This window comes from Gadus chalcogrammus, chromosome 20 (genome assembly GCF_026213295.1).
Source record: "Gadus chalcogrammus isolate NIFS_2021 chromosome 20, NIFS_Gcha_1.0, whole genome shotgun sequence".
Lineage (NCBI taxonomy): Eukaryota > Metazoa > Chordata > Actinopteri > Gadiformes > Gadidae > Gadus > Gadus chalcogrammus.
The window spans coordinates 6,400,656-6,426,973 of NC_079431.1; the positions used below are offsets into that span (position 1 = coordinate 6,400,656).

Consider the following 26,318-nt stretch of genomic DNA (forward strand, 5'->3'; position numbering starts at 1 on the left):
AAGGCCTTAGACAATGGAAGGCATTTACATATTTTAACTATGCCATGTGTATCGAAAAAAATGACCTCATCTTAATGAGATAATATTCTCTTGAAATACAATTAACACTTAGCCTACTTGAACCCAACCATCAACTGTCATTACCCACTGACCATCCCCGACATTTTCTGTGTCTGTGACAAAATGGAAATTCATTTTGCGATACACTAACTTTCATTCATGTCACGTCGCTCTGACCACAGCTTAAAAAAAACCAATATCAATATAAATTGCCTCCTCGTCTCTACTAAACTCGCTGATGGTCAGCGGCGAGCGCAATATTGGAAAGACACGCCCCGCGGCGCGGCCAGCAGGTAGCAGAATTTTTCGGTTGCGGTGTAGTGTGCCCACAGCGTAACCACTGGTCCTGAGCTGAGGTAGGCGGTGCTACCAGTCGCTTCCAGCTGCTGCAGGAGGGCGGGTTACAGTTGCGGTAGCCAACGCTGCTAGTGGTGGTAGTAGCTAGCACGGCCTTTTGAGGGCTCTTCGCTGAATTGTTATTGTTTTTAAATAAAGGCTGGTATCCTCACTCTTGGGATACTAGAGTGTGGAATATTATCCGCCATGGACACTGAGGTGGAGAAACCCGAACCCGCGGACAGCGAACAGGACGAGGAGGAGGATGTTTACGAAGTGGAGAGAATCATCGATATGCGCCTCGAAGAGGTAACACATCGAGCTAACTAGCTAGCTGGCAAAAACATGGCTGGCAATGCTTTCGTCCACCAACGTGTACCTCAAAATAAACACCGAACTGGTTGCATCTGTTGTAAATCATACTGTTCTTTATTATAAGATTGTAGCCAATGCAAAACATTTTGTAACATGGGGTCTTGCACAGACTTCATTATTTGTATGTAGACTGCGGTCGCGTCTGCACAACTTTTGTCAGGTCCGCTTCTCCCCTGCGGAGGCCGAGGAGGCTCTGGTTCCGTGTAGACATGGTCCACGGCCCTAATCATGTATATTCTAATATCTCCTCTAAACGTTTGCTACCAGCGCTATTGATTATGGGGATGTTAATCTGTGGTATAGGTGAAAAAGGACAGATAGACGCCAGAATCGGGAATGCTTTGTGTCTCAACAACCCGGCCAACACCAGGCCGCGGATAATATATTCCTCTCATCAGCTGGGAGGATATTAATATTGTCCTTTTATGGATATTGGTGGTTATTGATAAAAAAAAAGGACGCACCTCTGTATGCTTTCCCCTGATCGATCATCAGACAATAACAGATGTGACCATGCGCTGTTTAGGACATGGGCTGGACTCAGTCCGCTTTAACATGTTATGTTATTTAACATATGAATGGGTTATTATTCTTTTTTTAACATGTGCTCTGTTTGGTTCGCTTAAGAATGGTTAACGTGTATCCAACTGTGGCTGTTCCATTCGTTTATAGAAAGTCGGAGGAAAGCCACATGCTTTGATGTTGATGAAAGGTTGTCATCAACAGTAGAGGGCTTGTACATCGTGCGTACCATTGCAATGACCACCTCTATTTCGGAAATATAGGAGAATAGCATTTTTATTGGTAGTAATAGTCATTGTTTAGTAGTTGGACATTGATGCGTTTAAAACTTCCACAGCGTTTCTCATGCTCTATATGGCAAAATAAAGTTTTGATTAGCCTAGGTCACGGTATACTTGCATTTGTTAAATATTTTACATCACTCAAACTGTAATGGCATCGTAAAATAGTATTGCCAACAAATAATCCCATGATGCATTCTGATTCTGACACTCAGAATGCAGTAGTAACACTAGTCTTCAGAACCTAGAATGGGTTTAGTGGTTGCATCAAGACTCTCAACCCTAAGCTCTTGGAGAAAAGGGAAAGGGAGGACAATCTCACAGGGTTCTTTGATGAACTAGAAAAAAAACAACTAAAAGCAAAATATATATGTTTTATATATTTTTATATTGAACAAAGTCTCATTATTCCTTAATTTCCCCAATCGTGTAGAGTGAGCACACATTTGATGAAACAGAATAATTGAATGTAATACTGCTAAGGACATCCATTTTCAATGTTTCAAAAGCTCTATCGCTATATCGCTAAATATGTTTGTTTTACCTCAGTAGAGAATTGGGGAGAGCAGTATTTCCAGTAAAGTAACTTCCTGTTAAATACCAGCGGTGAGATCTTAGATTGTCTGGTATCACGGTACTAAATTTAGGTTATGTTTGAGACCTAAACCTGACCATAGCTAAGATTATATATCACCCTGAAGGGTACTTTGAATAAAAGGGTTGTGTCCGGTTCTGTGTGAGTTGTCCACATTTAGCTAGTCCCTATCAGGTCATAAGGACAGTCATGTAGGTTTTGTTATTTAGTGAACCAACTTCTGCCAGGCAATTATCATGCTCTTAGAGCCCCCGGATAGGACAACAACTCTTCTCACCAGCTGGTCGAGCTGTTTTCCATGTCGAGTCGTTTTCCATGTCGAGTCAAGTGAAGGAAGCATTTCATTACCAATTGGGTGTGCAGCCTGACAATACACAAAACCTCTATGACTAAAGTTATTCTGCACCACAGAATCACATCTTTCATATCATGACCCAATACAATCCTTTCCCGTATCTGTTGCTTCTGTCTCGTGACCTTGTGTGTCTTGTGTCCTCAGGGGGAGGTTCTGTACCGGGTCCGCTGGAAGAACTATTCCTCGGACGACGACACCTGGGAACCGGAGGCCCATCTGGAGGACTGCAGAGAGGTGCTGCTGAACTACAAGAAGAACAACGTGGAACTCAAGCTCAAGAGAGATGCAGAGGCTAAGAAAATGACGGTGAGTCGCCATGGTAACACGTGGTGACTGTTGGGCTTGTCAGCGGCGTTGTTTGCACAGCATTATGCACACATGATTTAATCGAAGAAACATTTACCTTGTTTTTACACATTTTTTCATCTAGCAGATGATTTTGGCCAAAGATGGCTGCAAACACTCGATTCATGCAATCAGAATTCGTGGTGTAGCTACAAAGTGTTGCGCAACAGCTATAGGATTCAGAAGTTTATATAGTTGGTCAGTTTTTATTTAGAAGTATATTACTAGTTTGCACAATGCGCTTCGAATTTTTTTTTCTTGACAGACAGCATAACAAAAAAACGACATACAGAATTGCTGACCGGACCTCTGTTTCCCGCCATAAGGTCCCGACAAAGACGGACGTGGCCGATGAAGACTCCGAGAGCGACAGCGACAAAGAACGGCCTAGCGACATGCCCCTCAAGAAGAAGAAGAAGAAGGTGATGCCGAAGGAAGCGGAGTCTCCACAGAAGGAAAGGGAGAAGGAGAAGGAGAAGAAGAGGAAGAAGAAGGACAAGAAGAGGGAGGAGATGACGAAGCCCCTGCCAGCACCCGAGACGGAGGATGAGGAGGACGCACCACCTCCGTCGCCCCCCAGCCCGTCCCCCTCGCAGCCCAGGGAGAAGCTCGTAGAGAGGAAGAAGCGTACGGTGGACACGGACGAGGAAGAGGAGGAGCTGGCACCTACCAAGAAACACAGGAAGGACAAGGGGAGGGAGGCTGGAAGACTCAAAAAGGACAAGTCGGAGGACGGACGCAAGAGGAAGGGGAAGAGGGAGAGGAAGATGGTGTCGTCTGAAGACGAGGACGCCGCTCCCCTGGAGCAGGACCTCAGCGACGAGCCGTCGGGCCGCTCGGAGGAGAGGGGCAAGCAGAAGAGAGGTCCGAGGTCGGAGCTGAAGCTGCAGGGCTTCAAGGACCTCCTCCAGGACAAGAAGCTCAAGAAGACTGAGGCGGCCGCCGGGCCCTCGCAAAAGGAGGCCAGCACCCCGAAGACCAAGAGCCAGGCCTCCAGGCCGAGGGAGGACCCCGCGCCCCACTCCTCCGACTCCTCCGACAGCTCCTCCCTCCAGAAGAAGCCCAGGAGCAAGGCGGCGCCAGAGGGCACGGTTCCGCCGCCCGCCCCCAAACTCCCGCCGTCGTCCGCATCCATCGCCTCCTCCTCGTCCTCCTCCTCGTCCTCACTGGCGTCAGCCGGTGGCGGGGGCGCCAAGGCCCGGGGGGAGGAGGCCGGGGTGAAGGACGTGGGGATGAAGGAGGCGGAGTCTATCCCGGGGGGTCAGAAGGAAGGCGCCGGCTCCACCAACCTGTTTGAGAAGTTCCTGCTGAACTGCGAGGCCAAGGACCGAGTTCCGCGCCGGCACGCCGTGCACCAGCCTCCCGTCGTCGCTACGGAAACCATCAGCAGCGCCGGGAAAACACCCAAGGTCGGGACCAAGGCACCTCAGAACAAACCTAGTCGTTTTGCAGACACTTGTATTTTGTCTTGAACTATTTAGTCATTTAGCAAACACTTTTTTAGACATGCGTAGGGCTAGGTATCGCCGGGTACCTCACAATTCAATTCCGAATCTTAAGGTCACGAGTCGATATTGATTCAATAATATGTGCAGATGACAAGAATATCTAAATATTATTTAGGTGTTTTTGTAATTTGTATTGGTTTAAAAAGAAGTGACCCCAAAATGAGAAACATTTCATTATGCTTTAATTGACAAAAAGGGAATACAACATTGCATAGTATTGGAATAAAACATTGTATTGTTCCTGAGCTAAACTTGCAGCATAAAAGTAATAATCATAACATGGACAAATGTAAAAGTGCATGTCAATTTAGGCATACTTGATTCTAGATTCCAATGACTGAGTATTTATTTTACGGAAATAATCGATTTAAAAACATTTCGGAATCGAAATTGAATCGAGAACAAATGAATTGGAGTGCATTGATGATTCTATATTTTTACCCAGCCGTAGTCGATGACATGCAGCATAGGTCAACAGGTGGAGCCTGGGTGGCTACAATGCGTAAAGCATACATGGTTGGCACCCCAGCGGTTTGAGCCACAGAGCTGCCCCCCTTCTTAATATTTTGGACGGCTCAAACTTTGGTCTGCTCTGTTTTCATGTTTTAGTCTGGGTCTCTCTCTTGGCTCTGCCCGCTTTGCTATCTCTACACTGTTGGCAAGTTTGGCTCGTTCCTGCTCTTAATTGTTGGGGAACCTTTTTGTCATTTGGTTACATTTTTATTCTGCTTATTTGAGCAAATTATTCTGGTTTTGTGAATTTTTTCGATTTTTACTGGTGCTGTCAATCGATAAAAATAATGAATAAATTCATTGCATAATTTGATGTGATTAAATACGATTTTTGCATTTTTTTTTTATCTGAAAGAGCCGGTGAACCCAAAATCACTATTATTTTTTACATTTGTTTTTTTTTTGTCTTAGATGATCGTCAACATAGTAATAAGCCCTTTTTAAAAGTCACTGAAATAAGTGCCAAATTTAGAGAAAAAAGGCCTTTTTGCCATTTTCCCCAAGCATAATTTAAACGTTCTACTCTGATGCACATGCAGGTCGTTTTCAGTTTGTGTTATCAGACTACCTTTTCGGAGGTAGTACGTCCTGTCGAGGGACACCCTAGTTTCGGTGATCTGATTTGAGGGGATATCATCGAGACAAATTTGTTCTGTGGTAATTCAATTTTGCTTTGCAAACTGTGCAGATAACTTTTATTTTCTCCAAAGAGCCGTTGGGTAACTGTTGCACGCAGCATCACAGTGGTCCAGTGCCACAGGAAATAAACAAAGCTGCATTAATTGCATTAAAAAGACAACTATGCGCTTTATCTTTCAGAATTAACGCAAAGATTAATGTGTTAATTTTGATAGAACTCGTTTTTACCATTTTCATATCTTGAACACTCTTCTCTACTCTTCTCACTCTGTCATTTTAGTTTCAGGCTCCATGCAATAATCAGAAACTTGGGAACTGGCCTGTCGAGTGCCTCGACTCTTACAGACTTGGTTCGGAAAGGATCAAAATTTTAGAGGTCTCTCTGAGGTCTTTCTCTACGAAATAACTGGTAGCGCCGAACCATGTTGCAAACCCTTGCCCTGTCTGACAGCGATCCGATCAGATAACTGGCTACATAATTGAATCATGTCCAATGCTCGGATTAGTGTAAAATAGTCCTGGCTGTATGGATAATATGATAATTAATTCAAATATAAATAATAACAAGAATGCGTATGTTTTCTCTCCCTCCAGCTGATAGGGAAGATTGAGAAGAAGGGAAAGGCGACAAAAGATTCTCCTGCCCAGAAACCAGATGCAGAAAAGTTGGCAGCCAAGCAGCCAGAAGGTGAGGAGGGACACTATTTATCATAATTTTATGTTATTAACGACAATAGAACTTAGTGCTAGCATAGATATCTTATTCCAGTCACTTGTATGGATTCAAAGGTAATGTCTTTCGTACTGTTTGCTTTTGAATTCTTACAAATCTTGGTGAAATATCAAAATATTACAAAAAACGTTATTGATTTAATTTCTACATAATGTGTTTGAGTGAAATTCTTTTTAGCCTGGGAAACTTCAGATGGCACTTCCGGCAGGGTTAGAGGAAATGGAGAGCCAAGATAGCAGTCCTTGTTGCGCATTTTTGTTGCACTTGTACTAGTGCTCTCCATGCAACCAGTGGCTGTTCTGGACTAGCTTTTGTACAAATACATAACTGACAAAAAGAATGATGGGCAACGCATCTACAAATTAGAACAATAAATATGGTACATATTAACACCAGATGTAGTCTATTGGTTTGTTTGAATATAACTAAATTTAAAGTTTGCCTAATGTAAGTGTTTTGCGCCATCATTTGTATGACGTCAGTATATGTCATGACACGTCGGCAACTTTTGTTGAAGTTGGGGTACAGGGGGTACTTGTGCGGGGTGTTGCTTAGCAAACTGTGCCCTGACCCCCCTCCCTGCAGCCCCCCGAGCGGGCCAGAGCCACGGCTTCAGTCTGGACAGCGATGAGAAGGACGCGGAGGAGCCGGTCGCACGGCCCCGCGCGGGGGAGGACCGGAGGGACAAGGCGGAGGAGGCGCAGAGGCCCGCCTGGGAGAGGAGGACGCCCGCGGACGACCGGAGGTGGAAGAGGAGGGAGGACAGCGAGCCCAGGCTGTTCATGGCCTGTGACGATACGCCCGACCCCCAGGACGCCCAAGAGGGAGCAGACAAGTCCAGTGAGTCTGATGCTATGGGGATCTCCTCCTGATGATAATGATGGGTGTTTGAACTTTAGTCTGGTGTATATATTAAGTGCCAGCACGTTAGCTTTTGTACATGATAGATGCCAGCCTAATTTCAATGCTAGGTGCCAGCTGGGTTTAAATAATGGGTATTGGCACGTTTGCCTGGGGTCAATTCATAGGGATAGCATGTGAGCCCCTTGTAAATGCCAGGTTGCTCAAATGTGAGCCTGATATCAATGCATGGTGCTAGAATGTTATTCTGTTTTAAATAAAAGTTCCTAGCATGTTATCCCAGTGTAAATATGGTTACTCTGATGCAATTCTAGTGCAGGTAAAGGTGCTAGCACACAAGTCACTGAGTGACTTGGTGCTACGTGCTACTCACCCCCTAGTCGAGTATTCCCTCCCACTCCCCCGCCTCTTTTTATTGGTTGGTTGACCTACCTCACCGTGCTGTGTAGGGGGCCAAGCCACCCTGAGTCTGGGCATGGACCTGAACCTGGACTGGATGACCCTGGAAGACTTCCAGAAACACCTGAACGGAGAAGATGAGATCTTGTCAGGTCCACCGCTCTCTCCCAGTGAGTAGCTCAAGTGCATTTCCCTCACAGGGTTAATAATCTTTAAATTATTATTCTGTGAAGGAATCTGTAAAGCCTGCCATTAGAAAATTCTGAGAAATTTTACCTCATTATTCACGTTTTGTCACTATGGATATGCACATCCCCTACTACATGCTGTGGAGTGGAGTGAGTGATGACATTTACTATTTAACGAATTTAGCAGATCCTCTTACCAACTTCCGAGACATATCTCTAAAGAGCCTGTAGGGGTCAGGGAGTCAAGCTCAAGGATGTTGACTGTTGTCACGCAGGTTGCTGACAGTAGGGATCGAACACAGACCCTTTGTGCCCCCTCTCCCCCATGACGCTCTAGCTTGTATTCGCAGGTGAGCTCCGGGATGCAGTGAAGAGTGGGGACTACATGTCTGTTAAACTGGCGCTCAACTCGAAGGAAGAGTACAACCTGGACCAAGAGGTCAGTCCCACCACTCACCTCAACCTCTTCTGTCTTCTTTAGCGGGTGTTCTTAAACCTTTTCATCGCTGGAACCAAAAGACAATATCCGGGTATCCGTGGGACCCCATACGCACACTTTTAAAAGTCGGGTCTCTGTAATCTTGTTGAGGTTTCTGAGGCCTAACGATCATTTGCATCTTCTCCAACTGGATTCTGACCCAAAGTCTATAAAAACGCTGTTCTTCAGCAGCTTTATGAAAATTAATGAAAATTAGTTGGGTTGTCTGTAGATTTCCCCTACAACAGAAGACCCCTTTAGCCTGCACCTTGGTAGACCCTGGCGTGTGTCTGTGTGTACGCATTTGTTTGTGTGTTTGTATGCGTGCGTCCGCGTGTCCGCGCATCTGATGTGATAATTACAGCAGTGTCTTTTTTTACACCACTATGTCAACAGGGTGCTATAGCACATAAACACCTCCTCTACTACTGTGTCACTATGATAAACGCTGCAAAACGTAAAGAAGCACCAAACCCAATAACATCGCCGAAAGAAATCTAAATCAAAGAGCGAAGGGTTAACAAGTTACAGGATCTTTATCTCCATAAGGAAATATGGCTTTACATTCACAAACCAAAATGGGATCAACGCAAGTCGCCATATAAAACCACAAACCTTCCTGCAAATTGACTTCCCTGGTGCTAGGCCAGAGTCCTGCACGGGTCTTATTTTGCAAACCCATACCCGCCATACTTGAAACCGCATCGGACCCGTTTTCCGACAGTAGCACGAATTTCATTCCGCACCCGAGCCGATCCCCTATGAATTGAAACCATCGCCCGACTCGCACCTGAAGAAAAATCACACATTAGATGGAACGTCGGGGAATTACGATATCTGGTGTTTGGCGTGGTGGTTTAGATTTCCATGCACAAAAAGCACATCATCCACGGCTGACGGTTTTAGTAGACTCCTCTGCTCCTGAACAACGTATCCAGCAGAGGAGAAGGCTCGCTCGCTTGCTGCGCTGGATGCAGGGACGCCGAGGATAAATCGGGCAATCTGAGAAATATTGGGAAATGAACGCCTCCCCCACAAAGATAACGCATGAAAGGAGGTATCTTTAGGTGTTTCGTGATCAATGTAAGCAGCAACTTCTTCCGGACGCTGCAGTGCGTCATCCCTGGAATCCTCTACGTCTGACAGTGTGTCCACTGACCCTCGAGCTCGCTTCTCGGATGGGGGCCGGGGTCCTTGCAGTGTTATGAATGTTATTACCAGAAGCGGCGGTTGTACAATAGAGTGCTGATGCTCCACATAATCCGACTGCAGCGGTTGATATGTTGATCTACAAAGACATGGAGATATGAGATTTTACAACCAAGAAACCCATTAGCTCAAGTTCCTCACCGGCTCCAGAGGACCTGGCGTTTTTGCAGCACCAAAGGTAAACATTAACCTATATTTTCAACTCTTAAGTTTACCTTGTGGATTATCTTCACCTTCTGATGTTCAACTATTACTCTTCAATTATATTAGATGAACATAATACGTGCATGTTTAGTGTAAAAGTCAGTTTACCGTAAGTCTCATTTTATCATATGATGATTTATTAAAATACATAAAAGATATATCAATGTAGATATTGCAACCAATTTTCATATGTATATATATATATATGCTTAAAAAAATGCTGTTACCGATTTCCTATTTTCCACAGATATAAGAAATTGGATCCAAGAACAGTCAAGAGAACTTTGGACAGAGGAGTTCTGCGATGCAGGTACACCATTGCTCTCAGAACACCTTTGTCTGTCATCCTCATCAGCCCAATTTAAGCAGAAGTAATTCTATTTCATGCAACAAATGCAGCCCGTAACATTGCTCTGAACACAGAAATGATTGTAGACTTTACATATCAGATTCATAAAAGCTTAGTGGTTGGCAGTTATAAACAAAAATCAAAAAAGTATGATCACTGCATCCTGTGTTCTTATGTTTGGCCTTGAATTGCCTTGTGAACATTGCAAAACTTTTAAGCTGGCATGTAGATCTCAGTCTTGGCATATATTATAAACGAATTTCAACAGTAAAAGTTAAATCAGTTTTTATAGTAATGAATATAGGTTTGGTAGTGCATGCAAATTCTGTTTTGTACACCATATTCATGCAGCATTTCACCCCAACATCCCATAATACTAAATACTCTTGGTCTGACATTTACAATGTCCAAACGTTGTAGTCGCTGCTTAATCCAAATAAAGCCGTTAACTATTTCTTGAATGGGTCACATGTGGTTTTTGTACCGACAGTTTGAGAGTGCTCTGTTTTATTGTTTTGAGGGGGGATGGGCGTTATTTCGGGTTGACTTTTTACTACTTCAACACAAGTCGTGCGTTTCATTTACCTGTGCTTGAATGAGCTTGGATGTTTGGCTGGGGTGTTGCCAAGGTGCTTAGAGTTCAGCAGTCGAAGCAGCAGAACAGGCTTCTCCATTTTAGTGGCCACAGTTTCAGTGATGAGGGGTCCCCAAGGACATAGGTCTACCTTTCTCTTTTGCCGGGATATTTTCTTCAACTGTACCAATCACTTTCTCCTCAACCTATTTAAATATTTAAAACTGGACATGCTATCTTCTCTATTTAGACTCAGATGATATATCTGACCCTGAGCCCAGCTCTGTATGTGAGTCTTACGTATGCTTGTTCTCTTACAGGCATGTTCGGTTGAGGAGAAGATGGCATTTGAAGAAGACAAGAGTTTGATTGAGGAGAAGATGGATTTTGAAGGAGACAAGAGTTTGATTGAGGAGAATACAGCTTTTGAACGAGACAAGAGTTTGATTGAGGAGAGGAGCTCACACACTTCGAATAGGTTTAATCTTGGCATGGAGAGTGCAAAAGAAGAGGGCACTTTGAGACTCAATAACAATCACCTGCAAGATCTTGCGGGCCAAATCTGTAGTTATACCCTTCCAAATACAGCAGATTTACCACAGCAGGTCCCAAACAAAAAACAAGATGAGCGACTTTTAAATAAGGATGAACACACTGCTGGCAACCTGTTGCCAGAAGTCCAGATGCCAATGGACACCAACGTGGATTTTACTGGTGAGATGAGTTTGGGTTTAAAGCAGAATAATTTGAGCAATGGCTCTGAAATTATCTCAGACAATGAGCTAACCAGCCCGGGTGACCATAACGGGCTAGAAGACATCCGACCAATGCAAACGGATGACCAAGTGGATGATGAAGTTGGGAAATGGAGCCTTCCATCTGAACCTGCAGAAAGAACAAATAGCCTTCAGGCAGCAGATGATGACACCATAATTACATCTGCAAAGAGCAACGCAGAGAGCCCAAAAATTAAGACCGGACACAGGAAAATCAAGGAAAGACGACAACCAACCAGATTTAGCTCGAGGATGTGCAAAAAGGTACTCCAAACTAGTACGTTGGAGGAGGATGACGACGACGACGAGGATGATTATGATGAGGATACATCCAAAGAGCACTTCTGCTTGTATTGCAAAAATCCCTTCCGCCGATTACTGAGGCATTTAGAACGCACACATTCAAATGAGACAGAAGTCACTCATGCCATGCACTTCCCCAAGGACTCCAAAATCAAGCATACCTTACTGGATCAAATCCGCAACAAAGGAGATTATGAGCACAATTGCAGTGTCCTCCAAAGTGGAGAAGGAGAAATTGTCACAAAGAAAAACATGAATAATGCTATGCTGTCTGACAGAGATTACTTGCCTTGCCAGCACTGCCTTGCATTTCACCGCAAAACCGATCTTTGGAAACACGAGCGAGCGTGTAAGAGGAGAGGGGATCAAAGGTCCGACATCGGAACAAAGAGGTTCAGAGTTCAGAGTGCTGCTTCTCGACTACTTCCCATGTCGGAGTTCCTGACCGGGGGCTGTGAGGAAATAATTGACATCATGCATCAAGATGAAATCTCTCACCATGTACGGAATGACCCACTCATCTGTAAATATGGCAATGCGCTGTCTGCTAAACATGACTACGACAGATCCCAGTTTGCTTACATTGCACAGAAAATGAGGGAGCTGGGTAGATTTATCCTTGCTGCCAATGAAATTGACAGCAGCGTACACTTTTTGCATGAAATGTGTACACCTTGCAGATTTGAATTGGCTGTTGAAGGGGCCAAGAAGTTGGCTGGTTTTGACCAAACCTCCGGTCGCTATAAGACGGTTTCCCTGGTCTCAAAGATAGGCTACTCTTTAAAACGAGCTGCAGAAATTGCTTTTGGTGAAAGCCGAATGACTGAGGACAGGGAAACAGAGGCCCAAATCCAAAGATTCATAAATCTTCTTGATAAAAAGTGGGATCAAAGTTTCTTCAAAAGCTCTCGTACGGCCTCTCAGAAAGTGGAAATAGATAAATCAACGCTGACCGAGGACCTGATCAAACTTTATAGATTCATAACGATAGGAGGCGATGAAGCTTCCCGAGAGCTCAAGGAGAACCCTGGTTCATTGTCATGGAGGAAGCTTGGCGAGGTCACTCTCACCGAGGTCTATCTCTTCAACAGAGGCCGAGTGGGAAACACTGGGCGAATGCTTCTGAAGGAGTACAATGGCAAAAAGATGGAGGTACCATTCACGCCTTCTGCTGAACAGATTCTGCAATGCACAAAACTAGAACTGGAACTTAAGGATGGTCTTACAATATTGGAATTAGAGGGTCATGGCTGTAGAAACATGCTTGTCTTTCTTACTCCAAGGATGGTATCATCCATTGATCTACTCAATGAAAATCGAGATAAGGCTAATGTGGCAGAAGGCAACCCATACGTATTTGCAAGAAATGAATGCCTTTCCCCTCTCAGGGCATTTGATCATTTGAGAAAAGCAGCAGCTGAATGTGGCGTTGTGAACCCAGATGCCATTTTGTCTGCAACCCTACGAGACCAGGTTGCCAGTTATTGGCAGCTTATGAGCCTGAAGGAACAGGAGTTGAACAAAATTGCCAAACTCCTGGATAGGAGCAACGAGGAGTTCACCAAGCTCCAAGAAAACCCTTCCCTGTTGGAGGAAATGAGCAAACAACTGCTCAAGTTGGATAGGACTTTGTATTTCCGTCCTAACCCTAACCCTGAAACTTCAGGTCTTGCTCAAACTTCAGGTCTTGCTCAAACTTCAGGTAAGTGTTTTGCCTCCTAAAATATACTGTGGATTTTATGGTTGTGCGGTTCGATTGCTTACTTTTTTCCTATTTTACTGTCTGCTCCAACCTCCAGGAGCCGTCCGGATGAGTTTTGCCAGGAAGAAAGGTTGGAATGAGGAGGAGCAGGAGGCGGTGAGGCGGTACCTTGGCCACTACTTCACGCTCATGAAGCTCCCTGGGAAGAAGCAGTGCTTGGCCTGCATCACCGCTGAACCCGCCCTCAGCGCCAGGTCCTGGACTGACATAAAGAATTACATTCACAACAGGTTGCAGTCAATGAAAAGGAAATGTTTCCACCGTAAGGCTCAAGGAGATAATAAGTTCTTGAGGAAAAGGAACCAAAGAGGGGGTCGGCGTGCTATGAAGAAGGAATTTCCAGACAAAAATAAGGATTTTGTTCTCAGCCGGACAACCAATCCACCAACCGAACATAGAGAAATGTCTCCAACAAATCAGGCTGCTGTACTATATCCTCAAGTAAAACAGGCCATGAACACTGTGCATTTATCGATGGTCGGTTCTAAAACAAACCGAGCAGTGACAAATACACCAATGATTCCCACGTTTACCCCCTTAAATGCACTTACAAAAACATTTACCCCAGAGATCGCTAGAAGTACGCTCTTGTCTCCGCCGTATTCAACGCAGCGCGCAACAAGTATGCCAGTTCATCCTGCATACTCGCCACAACATGCTACAAGCATGCCGGGACATCTGGCAGGGTATTCGCCGCACAGCAGCAGCCCTCTGATGATTCCAACATTTATGCCGTTAAACGCGCCGTGTTCACAACAGCTCCCTCGGTTCACACCGCTGAATGATAGACGTTCAAACATGCTTTCCTCCTTCAGACCCCTGAACCATTCTAGTACAACAGGTTTCCCCACAAGCCCCCCCAGAACGCACAGCATGACCCCTCTCTCAAGCACCCTTTCGATGAACCTAGTCGCAAGTTCCCAGTGCACAACCACTCTCCCAAGCTACCATGTGACCCACCCAAACCCCAGAACCCACACCACAAACCCAAACCCCAGAACACAAACCACCAACTCAAACCCTAGAACCCACACCACCAACCCAAACCCCACAACCCACTTAAATCACCAGAGCCCAAGCTCCCACACTACAAACTCGATCCCAAGCACCCATGCACGATCCAAAGGTGTTCAGCACCGGACACCGTCAATGAAAAGTAATGACTCCTCCGTGGACACCCCTGATACTCCCACAAGTTCTTCTTCCCAAAAGACTCCCAAGAAAGCCAAGAGGTTGTGGAGTGAGGCGGAGCAGACCGCCGTTCGACGGCAGCTGGGTGACATTGGTGCGCTGACGAAGGTGCCCGTCAAGAAGGACTGTGACGCGTGTCTAGCGGCCGAGCCTGCTTTGAGAAGCCGGACCTGGCGGGAGGTCAAGTACTTTGTTCACAACACTATTCAGTCCAAGAAGAAGAGGGCAAACGCTCCTCCTTCCAAACGGTCTGCACCCCTCAGCCCCGGGGTTCCTAACGCCATTGCAGAATGGGATGCTCCCGTCTATCTTTCCCTGTAAATACTACAATGAAAAACCATTGTAGGAGACAATTAAAAGAAGCGGGATGGTTGGTCATCCTAAAAAAGGAATCGTCTTAAGCTCACGGCAAACAGGAATAGCAGTGAATTGTACTGACAAAGCTTTGAACAGGATTTATTTGTCCTAAGATTCATATTTTGTTTCCCCCCCCACAGTGTTCTCCGATTCAGGTAGTCATACTTAGGATTTGTGACATCATACAAATAGGAATGGTTTTTGCTTGTTTTTAGAGCAGATGAAGATAAACTCAGCCTGATCTACCTCGAGGCATGGCTGCCGTTTCCTGCATATTGTCAAGCAAGGAATAAAACAATTATTTCGATTTTAATCCAGCATATTAATATGGAGTAATTGTATATGGAAGTAAATCTGTGCCATCGGATTTTGAAAATAAAAAGCCATTGAATACTTAGCACTGAATATTTATGCATTGAAATAACGTATCTAGATTTTTTTGCCTCTAAATTTAACCCAATAAATCATATTCAGCTTTATTTTTCGATGTTAAAAAATTCAAAATCAAACATTCAACGTAAATATTTATATAAAATATAGTCCCAAAATTCCACATGCCAAATTCAGCTGCAAAATTCAATGTCTGAAAATTCAGTGTTAACATCCGACACCGGATGCACGTTAAGTGGCTGGAGCAAAACGGTTGATATGCCTCTGTGACGGAATAACAAGAGCGCAACGAGCGAGCAGAGCCAACACTATTCCGCACAGACAAATTAAAAGCAGGTTGCTTTCGGGAAGCTCTTCCCGAGGCACGCGTGCTTCCACTGGAACTACAGGCTGCTGCCGCTTCAGTTGCGCAATGCTGTCGGCTCTGCGCTCTCGTTCCACAGTGGGCAGCGGGCTTCAGCATCACATCACAGATCGCCCCAGCATCACACTAAACGTAGGCAGAGTGACCTCGGCGGATTGCCCCAAATTGGTGCCCTAATAAATTGGGCTCCTTGACCAACTACAATTACTCTTACGTTGCATGTAAATCCAGCCAAGTCACTGCAATCACACACACACTTCACGTACAGGCATTAGTTCATTGTTTGCTTCATACTGCAGTAAAAAAATAATAACAATGGTGTGCATCATAACAAAAACATAAGATCCCCCAGTGTTAATTTCGGTAACAAAAAATATGACGAAAAATTTCGTCAACAACCATTTTTCCATGACTAAGACGAGACGTTGACGAGCTAAAAATAGATCTTTGATAATAAAAACTATGACGAAATGTACGTTTTGTTTTCGTTGACGAGACGAGACAGGACTAAAATGTTAGTGGTGTGCTATTTGGACATTAAAAAATGCACGGAAAAAAGATAATTGCGAATTGATTTGTGAGTTTGCTTTACCAATGATGTAAGTAATATTGAGAATAGATTTTCTTAAAAAAAACTAAACGAAAACTATCGTATACCCCAAGGGAATACATGAACGCCTCGAAATGTTTCGATTGGTAGTGATTTTCACCTCTTGAAATTGAATTATTTTATTTTTGAAAGAAAACACATGGAAGCAATGGAGAACGCCATCTCTCGTTCGGTTGTTTAGAACTGAAAATCCGGTTGCCAGGACAACGTGACGTTTAGTACCCTATTTGAGTGGAACAATTTAGCAGTTGTCCATATATATGGGGTTAGCTTAATTTAACTAGTTTAAAAAGAGAAAACATTTGGACTAAAATAATGACTAAAAGTTGACAAAAATGTAAGGACTTTTCGTCTACTAAAACTACAGAGGAAAACAATGACTAAAATGTGACCAAATCTAATAAGCATTTTCGTCAAAAGACCAAGACTAAATCTAAAATAGCTGACCAAATTAACACTGGATCCCCCCCCTTCACCTTGTTATTAAATGTGCTTAATAAATACATTTGATTTGATTAGCATTTTACAGACCGATACAAGGGATAGGGCGTTTAGTAAGGTCTACCACCGTTGCTTGTCTCCCCATAAAAAGCTACAGTCAGTGTTTAATGACGTTGAATTGCCTTTGAGCATTTCCTATTATAGGCTACTGTGTAAAATGCTGTATTGAATTAACGTCTGTATCAAGAAAGAAGAATTGAGTGACGGTCTTATTCCCGCTCTCCTTTCTTGACCTTGGATCGATTGGTCTTCCTTGGGTCCCCGGATGTTAACACTGAATTTTTCGACATTGAATTTTGCAGCTGAATTTGGCATGTCGAATTTGGGAACGTTGAAAATATTTATATTTAATATTTAAATTGTTGAATTTTTGATTTTGAATTTTTAACATTGAAAAATAAAGCTTTATATGATTTATTGAAAATTCTAAGAGTTTAAATTTAGAAACAAAAAAGCCAAATGCGTTATTTCAATGCAAAGATATTCAGTGCTTATAATTCAATGGGTTTTTATTTTCAAAATCCGATGGCACAGAGTTACTTCCATAATTGTGCTTTGTTTGTAGTTTCTACATAGTGCCCTTGGGTGCTAAAACAGTGAATTCCCTTTTTTTCACCTTATATTAAATAATGTTGAAACAGCTCATCCGTCATTATCTAGGGCACCCAGTTCTACATGATAAGCTCTATGTTGTGATTGGTTGATTACTCATTAGGGTGCAAGGAAATGCACCTACTGAGATCGTCTTTATTTTACCAAGTGGTGGTGTGTTGTAGTATAATTGAAACCACAGCATTAAGTAATCCAAGTATGTTTGTAGCTCTGGCTCAAGGGGAGCAAGTTCCATCACATAGTTTGTAATGTATTTATGATCAATGTACCTTTTTAAAAATCATTGGAGATATTCTGTAGGGATGGTTCTGGTCTGGCTCGTTGGTAGACAGGTGAGATGCGCTATCCACTACTCCAGATATCCAAATGGGTGTTTTCCTTGAAGGAAACATGTCAGCCCAAATTATTTGTCCTGTTAAAGATTTGTCTTGCTTTTCCCAAGTGTTGCTAGCTTGTTTTATTTTGTCACTGAATCTTGAATGAACGGGACATTAAAATCAAGTTTGCATTGTGACATATTCACTGTTTTTACCCTATATAATAACCCTCCTTTGTTTTATGGCTTCGGATAATGAAAAATACGACATATCTCTCAACTTTGAAGATATCTTCTGTCTGACTGAGGTTCCATGGGCCAAAGTTTCGTCAATTTCTCTAAAAGCCTGACGGACCTCCCGCACCTAGTGAAGTTTGCAAACGTCGGATTGGACAGTGTTCATTCTAGGGACAGATTATCGAAGAGTTAAATGCAATGTACAATATCATGAAGTAAGCTGCCCTGACTTTTCATAACTCTGCCCCTCCCTGTAGGTTTAATTACTTTGTCGACTTATGAACTTGACACAATGTTGCCCACTTGTTATATATACCTAATTTAGCTAGTAGCCTACATTATAGACGGCCTGTAAAAGCCAAAATGCCATTAGCTTCTTGTTACTGCTAGCTAGATATTAGAATTCCAAGTATATACCCTTGGTGGGAAATCGGTTTCCAAAATTTCCTTTGGAATTTTTAAAAACATGTTTAAATGTTTCTGTTCCTCATGCTCGCGTCATTAACTTTCATTTTTACTAGTGTGTATTTACAAATTTCTGATTATTTTTTACTTTTCTATTTCCGCACATTTGTTGAGAAGAATGGCGATTCGCACAATTTATTGTATTTGTACAAAATTCCTCTAGGCAAAGAACACATGCGAAGCATTTTTATTCTTGTTAGAAATATAATGACGCCTATAACATGATGCTGATCTGGTGAACTGCTAACAAAGTCAAAATTAAATCATGTTAATCGTTAAATTAAAAAAGTACTGTTAACTACACTGCGCTAACCAATTACAGTATGAAAACTGCAATTTGTAGCGGTTAAGATAAATGGGAGGCAATTTATCTCAAGGGTAAAACAAAAGTTCTCAAGATGCAATTCATAAATAATTATTTTGATTTTAATTGAATGATATTGTAGAACTTTGATAATTTCCCCACCTTCAACGTCTGCACATCAATTTAATTAACATCAATCAAACATTCTTTTACATTTTTTATGCCATTTACACAATATCAATTATAATTTAAATGCACCTGTAGAACATTCATTTTTAGTTTTTTACCTTGAAGCGATAATGGACTTTTGCTTGGTCCATCGCATTGTAGAGTGCAGCTGTTAACAGGTAGTTATTTCCCCATCGTCACAATTGTTTTATTATATTGTTTTTAAAACTACTATAATTCCTCATACCGTACAGGGTACATTCATAGTTATGAATTCAATTTCAGTTGCAAATTTGAGGTATTTTAGTTTTAAATGTTACACGTAAATTGTCAAGTACAATTTAGTATGTTGGGTAAAAGTATTCCTGATGGAGTCGAGTTCCACTGAATTAAAGCTTACATAGAATATCAAAAACTCTAACCAAAATGTGTTCCATAGCTGAAAAGTGTTTTATAGTTTTTTTTTGTTTGGCCAACAGGCTGTTCTTTTCATGCACTTTTTATGTATTAGCATCTAAAGCGCGTTTCCTCCAAAATGACCCTGGACTTTTATTCTCAGGAGTTACACATCAAGGGACTGAAATGTTACTTCAGCTCCTTGTGTGTATTTCAACCCCTGGGTTAAGGCAAATTAAGCTCCTTTCACATCAGACAGATAATGAATAAAAAAGCGAATAATACTGAGAGAAATCAGATCAACGAAATTGTGTCAACTATCACTGACGTTGTGAATATGCAGCATTTTCCAATGAGTCGGGGCAGTGAAAAATACATAGATTCCAAAAGTGCAAAATACTGTAGCGAATAAGTGTGTGCAATTTTAAATACACCCATGGTTAAGAGACATTTAGCTATCAAGCTGGATAATCAACTGAAATAATTTGTGAATGTAGTTAACCTCTAATGGATGCAATATGAAGATTGGTTGGTTTAAGCCGACTGCAAGTTGAAATGAACCAATCAGAAATGTTCAGAGCAGAAAGCTCCTCCCCAAAAGGTTCCTTAAACTTTGGAAAGTCCGACCCCCAAAGAACGATGTTTTTGGGAGTAAATTGCCCCTGGAACTTAATTTAGACCCCGTTTCCTGCGTTGGAAACATGCTTAGTTCCTGCAAAGATTCCTCGTTCCAGTGTAAAGTTCCTGCGGTGGAAACGCGGCTTAATGCACTATGGTTTTCAAAGTATTTATGTTCTTATTCAGCCACTGTATTCTACATTCCCATAAACCATGCAGTTATTATCAGGAATGTTTGGTGCTCAACCCAGGAAATATATGATCTAAAGTTTATCTCTAACCATGATCCACAGGTTTTTTTGTAGTAGACGACAAATAACTCTTGTAAAAACACATTTCACTGAATGGTCATCCTCTTATCATTTACTGTATGGAACCTATAACTTCTGCTTGGACAATAAATTGTTTCTTGGCTTAAATGTATTTCATTGTACCATTATTGATTCCTCATAATTGAAACTATGTTTCAAATAGCCAACTGGTTTCCATAGCTCTGATATCTCCTGGGTCTCGCATGTTCTACTGTTAATTGTTTTTGGTACCTCTGGATTTTTTGAAGTCCCAATGTGTAAAAATGAGCCCCTCCCAGTTAATGGGTTTAAAAAAAAAAATAGTCTTCTGTCCACTCTGACGAACTGTGTTACGAAAGCAGAGCATAGCTCTGGGCCCTTGGTGGCATGAGTGAGAGGAGTTTTCGGATTGTTTTATTTATTTATTTTTTAAAAGAAAGCAGGACAAAATATCTTCTCTGGGTTGTTTTCCATCATGCATGTTAATGTGTGTTGTATGTTGTGTGGTTGTTATGTTGCATTTTCATCATGTTTGTATTCCATGTTTTATGTTGTTCATGTGTCAAATGTTCTTCCTCATGCATGTGTGGGCTTCCTGCCTGTTATGTTGTTCCTCATGTATGTGGTTGATCATGTGTATGTGGTCATCATGTATGTCATGTGTCAGGACTCCAGCGGCATGACCCTGAGCATTTTGGCGGCGGCTGGCGGTCAGGACGACATCCTGCGTCTGCTCATCAGGAAGGGGGTCCGCGTCAACGGGCGCCAGAAGAACGGGACCACCGCACTCATGCACGCTGCCGAGAAGGTAACCTAGATCCAGTACTTACCACCCTCAACCAGAACTAGGCATCTAAAACTGGAACAACCTAGAACCAGTATTAACCACCTGGTGCCAGAACCAACAACTTAGAGCCAGAACTGAGCACCTAGGACCAGTATTAACCACCTAAAGCCAGAACTAATCACCTAGGACCAGTATTAACCACCTAGAGCCAGAACTAATCACCTAGGACCAGTATTAGCCACCTAAAGCCAGAACTAATCACCTAGGACCAGTATTAACCACTTAAAGCCAGAACTAATCACCTAGGACCAGTATTAACCACTTAAAGCCAGAACTAATCACCTAGGACCAGTATTAACCACCTAGAGCCAGAACTAATCACCTAGGACCAGTATTAGCCACCTAAAGCCAGAACTAATCACCTAGGACCAGTATTAATCACCTAAAGCCAGAACTAATCACCTACGACCAGTATTAACAACTTTTAGCCAGAACTAACTAAAACCAGTATAAACCAATTTGAGCCAGAACTACTGTAACAACCTAGGACCACTATCAACCACCGAGAGCAATAACTAACCATCTAGGACCAGTACTATCCTCCTACAACACAGGACAACTAATACCAATATTATCAAATGCATTGAATTCAGTGAGAAAGGTAGAAGTACTCATTAATCAAAGGGACTATTTGCGGTACTTTATGCAAATTCCTTTGTTAATGTGAAACAGTCGGTTGTACTTTTACCTCTCATTGTTGTTTTCATTAAAGAAACCAATCTAATGTTTGTTTTAGCAGTCACTTAAAACAGAATTACCAAGTCGGAATCAGAAGTGCCAATAGCATGCCAAGACATTGTACCAAAATACTTCTTTCAGTACATAAGATAACATCAATTGCAGAAATCTATTACTTTCCATGCCTAGTAACCATGAGCCTGTAATCAATCAGTAACCAGCTGCAGGAAAGACCATCAGTATCCTCACCTGTCGAATGAGGGACTCCTGTGTAGGGGATGGTGTTAACTCCATGACGTCATAACCTCTGCTTCGCTTCTGTCAGAACTTCCTGACGACGGTTGCTATCCTGCTGGAGGCCGGTTCTCATGTCAACGCCCAGACGCTCGGAGGAGAGACGGGCCTGATGAAGGTCAGGACACAAAACAGAATAACCTAAAAAAAAACAAAAACATGTCGAACGTTCAAAAAAGAAAGTACCGTACAAATGTATAACGTTGTATATAATTACCAAAACCCTGTGATGAACAACATATCAAGTAAAGAACGCAGCGGTCTGGGAGTGTGAGCTTTTACCTTTTACCCCCCCAGGCCTGTAAGCGGGGGAACACAGATATAGTGCGCCTCCTGCTGGAGTACGGCGCAGACTGCAACATCCTCTCCAAACACAAGAACACCGCCATGTACTTCGCCAAGGTCAGCAACAACCTGACCGTCTGTGACCTCATTAAGGACCACAGTAACACGTAAGTGACACACACACACTCTCTCACTCTCTCGCACGCACGCGCACACACACACACACACACACACACACACACACACACACACACACACACACACACACACACACACACACACACACACACACACACACACACACACACACACACACACACACACACACACACACACACACACACAGAGAGAGACTACTCCCTCTCTCATCTTGCTTCCCTCCCCCCTCAACTCTTCCTTTTACTTCCACCTCTGACTCATCCCATTACCTCTCCCATTTTTGTGTGCCTCTTCCTCTCCCTATTATCTCCTTTCATCTCTCTTGCTCCTTTCCTCCCTATTGCTTTCCCTTCAACTCCCTTTTCCCTTCCTCCTTCACACTCCTGTCTCATCCCTCCCTCTCCCTCCATCTCATCCCTTCCCCCCCTCTCCCTTCTTCGTATCCCTCTCTCCTCAAATGTCCTCCTACTCCATCTCTCTATCCCTCTTGTCCTCTTCCTCCCTCTCCCCGCCCTTTTACCCCTGTCTCTCCCTCTCTCCCCCTCCTTGTCCCCTTCCTCCCTTGTCTTCTTCCTCCCTCTCCACTCCCCTCTTTCTCCCACTCTCCCCTCTGCGCGATCCTTCCTCCACCCTTCCTCCCTCTCCCCCTCGTCCACCCCTCCTCTCCTCCAGGTTGTCAGGGGTAGCCGAGGACACCATCAGGGCCTACTTTGAGTCCCGCCTGGCCCTGCTGGAACCCCTGTTCCCCCTGGCCTGCCACCGCCTCTGCGAGGGACCCCACTTCAACCTGGAGTTCAGCTACAAAGCCCAGCAGCAGACTGAGGGTGAGCACACACACACACACGCACACGCCTGCACAAAACAATATAATCAGACGCACACAATTGAAAATGTGAACCAGCTCTTTCCGGAAGAACACCCGAATCCCAGCAGGATGAGAACCCCCGCATCGAGACCCTAGCCCCTCTTTGGATCTCAGATCTGTCTGGCACGCTTTTAAAAGAACACTTTTATAATCACATTAATATTATTAATCATAACCATTAATACCTTGTGTTTCACTACCTCTCCCTGCCTCTCTTTCTCTCTCAACTTCTTCCCTCCCTCTTTCTATACCTCTCCCCCCTCCCACTCTATCCCTCTGCCCCCCCCACCCCCCTCCAGGCTCAGGAGTCCTCCTCTTCATCTTCCACGCTAACTTCCTGAGTGACATCACGGCAAGGCTGTGTGGGCCGTGCAGCGTGCACGCCGTGGTGCTCAACGATAAGTTCCAGCTGCCCATCTTCCTGGTACGCTGCGCCAGTTACTCCCATCATACATGTGTGAACACGCGTCAGCTCAGACACTGTTGATATGCCTTTGAGCAAGACTGTGTTTGTCTTGTTCTATTATTTACAATGTTGTTCTCCCTATCTGTACCCCTCTCTCCACATCTCCCTGTTGCCGTCTCTCTCCCTCCATCTCTGTCCCTCCAACTCTCTCTCTCCAGGATAGTCACTTCATCTATTCCTTCAGTCCGGTTCCAGGCCTCAACCGCCTCTTCCTCCGCCTGGCCGAAGCACACACAGCCAAGGTACGCACACGATATATACACTCACATACATATAACCCGCACTACACAGGCAATACAAACCCGAGATGAAATCATACATCATATACAGACATGCGTACCAACGTACACAACAATGTAAACCGTGGTCAACACAATAGGGGTATAAAACGTATAAAAGCTGCAAAGCATTGCATGTTTTTCAAGGTATTCTGGGTATTCTCTGCTGATCGTTGTTGTTGCTCTGTCCTCAGGTCAAGCTCCTCATCTGTGCTTACCGTGTGCAGCTGCAGTGACAGCTTCCTGAGTCAAAGTTGAACTCTCCAGAGGGTTCACACACACATACACACACGTACACGCACAGACACACGGGTGTACACACACACACATACACTTGTACACACACGTTCACGTACACACACACACACACAAAATATCAACATCTGTGCACCTGAGAGCCACATCCACCAAGGGCTCTGCCGACTGCACCTCCAACCATATTCGATACCGTCCTTCAAGGTCAACGAAAAGGTCAATAAGGATCAAACCATCCATCCCCCAACCTTCCATCCATCTGCCCGGGGACCGGTAACCATGGTTACCACTGAGGAGAGGCAGGAAGTGAACCATTTCTCCAGTACTGGCCTGATGCGTGTGCTTAGTGTGTCCTCTGCCTAGTTGTGTGTGCGTTTTGAGATGGCATTGTAGATCATAGGTTTGCTTTATGTGTTTTGGTCGGTTTTGTTTTTGTTTATATACGTTTTTGAACAATCAAATATGCATTGCTGTTTCAATTGTTCAGCTGCGTGAATGAACTTCTTTAGCAAAAAAAAAAAAAGTATCAGTTTGCCAAAGTTAGTATGGAGGGGATGAGATCCGTACTTCAGAGGATAGTTGTGTTTGAGTCGGGTCCCTTGGACCTGGTTGACCTTGGGAGAGGCCCGATCACCCCGGTCCCCACCTAGTGGAGCTGTTGGGGTGTGTACATATGGTGTGAATGCCCTTGTTTTCGGGTGGTTCTTTATTAAACGTACAGGTACTAGTCTAGTGTTGGCTACGACGGTTAACTAAACTATCACTGATCCAGGAATCTCCCTTTATAAACAACCGACAGACCTCTTTCAGGAGTGGCCAAGATTCACTGGACCCATCCCCTCGACAATCTCATTGGTTACAATCCGAAGTAGAAGAGACTGCGGTTAAACCTGTCGGGGATTGTCTCGGCTTCCTCTGTATGAAGGGCTGTGTGTATATATGTTATTTGGGGAGTTGTAGATATGTTGCCTTAAAAGCCACATTTGCGGGTTTCAATTTGTTGTTTTTTTTGTTTTCCAACCTAACGTTCCAAAGAGCACTGAATTCATTAATTTTGTTTTGTGTCCAGACTGTTGTGATGTCTCTAACAATAAAGTGTAAAAGTTGTCAACAACCTAGTACTTAAAGCTAGTACGTACGTGTCTGTTCTTTAAATAACCTGTCCCCAGTTCTCCACCTACATCGATCGAAATATCTTTCTTCCGTTCAAATACATTATCCTTCTCAAAGGTCTGCTCTAGGTCCAACCTTATCGCTTCTATTTAAGTGTATTGATCTTACATCATCACTCTTCACATCATTTCCCCTTACCCCCACAGCTCCTCACCCCTAGCACCACCTCCTCACCCCTAGCACCACCTCCTCACCGCTCACATCACCACCACCTCACCCCTAGCACCACCTCCTCACCCCTAGCACCACCTCCTCACTACTCACATCACCACCTCCTCACCCCTAGCACCACCTCCTCACCCCTAGCACCACCTCCTCACTACTCACATCACCACCTCCTCACCCCTAGCACCACCTCCTCACCCCTCACATCACCACCTCCTCACCGCTCACATCACCACCTCCTCACCGCTCACATCATCACCTCCTCACCCCTCACATCACCGCTCACATCACCACCTCCTCACCACCTCACCCCTCACATCCCCACCCCCTCACCTCACCACCTCCTCAACGCTCACATCACCACCTCACCCCTCACATCCCCACTACCTCACCCCTCACATCAACACCTCCTCACAGCTCACATCACCACCTCCTCACCACCTCACCCCTCACATCCCCACCTCCTCACCACCTCACCCCTCACATCCCCACCTCCTCACCACCTCACCCCTCACATCCCCACCTCACCCCTCACATCCCCACCTCCTCACAGCTCACATCACCACCTCCTCACCACCTCACCACTCACATCCCCACCTCCTCACCCCTCACCTCACCACCTCCTCAACACTCACATCACCACCTCACCACCTCACCCCTCACATCCCC

The 26,318-nt window shown here is 44.0% G+C and overlaps 1 protein-coding gene across 4 annotated transcripts; it reads left to right on the forward strand.

Annotated features, from left to right (window-relative positions):
- Positions 1–417: 417 nt before the first annotated feature.
- mphosph8 (M-phase phosphoprotein 8) lies at positions 418–25,465 on the forward strand. Of its 4 annotated transcripts, XM_056579270.1 has the most exons (14): positions 430–705; positions 2,669–2,830; positions 3,196–4,278; positions 6,124–6,217; positions 6,848–7,102; positions 7,573–7,692; positions 8,061–8,149; positions 20,852–20,992; positions 22,035–22,121; positions 22,301–22,455; positions 23,120–23,271; positions 23,612–23,736; positions 23,937–24,020; positions 24,251–25,465. In XM_056579270.1, the coding sequence occupies exons 1-14, from the start codon at positions 604–606 to the stop codon at positions 24,290–24,292; spliced, it is 2,691 nt and encodes an 896-aa protein (XP_056435245.1). In that variant the 5' UTR covers positions 430–603; the 3' UTR covers positions 24,293–25,465. The 4 variants fall into 4 exon arrangements, with proteins under 4 accessions (XP_056435242.1, XP_056435243.1, XP_056435245.1 ...); XM_056579267.1 differs by lacking the exons at positions 20,852–20,992; positions 22,035–22,121; positions 22,301–22,455; ... (2 more) ...; positions 23,937–24,020; positions 24,251–25,465 and adding exons at positions 10,845–13,305; positions 13,403–20,845 and having other exon boundaries at positions 418–705; XM_056579268.1 differs by lacking the exons at positions 20,852–20,992; positions 22,035–22,121; positions 22,301–22,455; ... (2 more) ...; positions 23,937–24,020; positions 24,251–25,465 and adding exons at positions 10,845–13,287; positions 13,403–20,845 and having other exon boundaries at positions 418–705.
- The last annotated feature ends 853 nt before the right edge of the window (positions 25,466–26,318 follow it).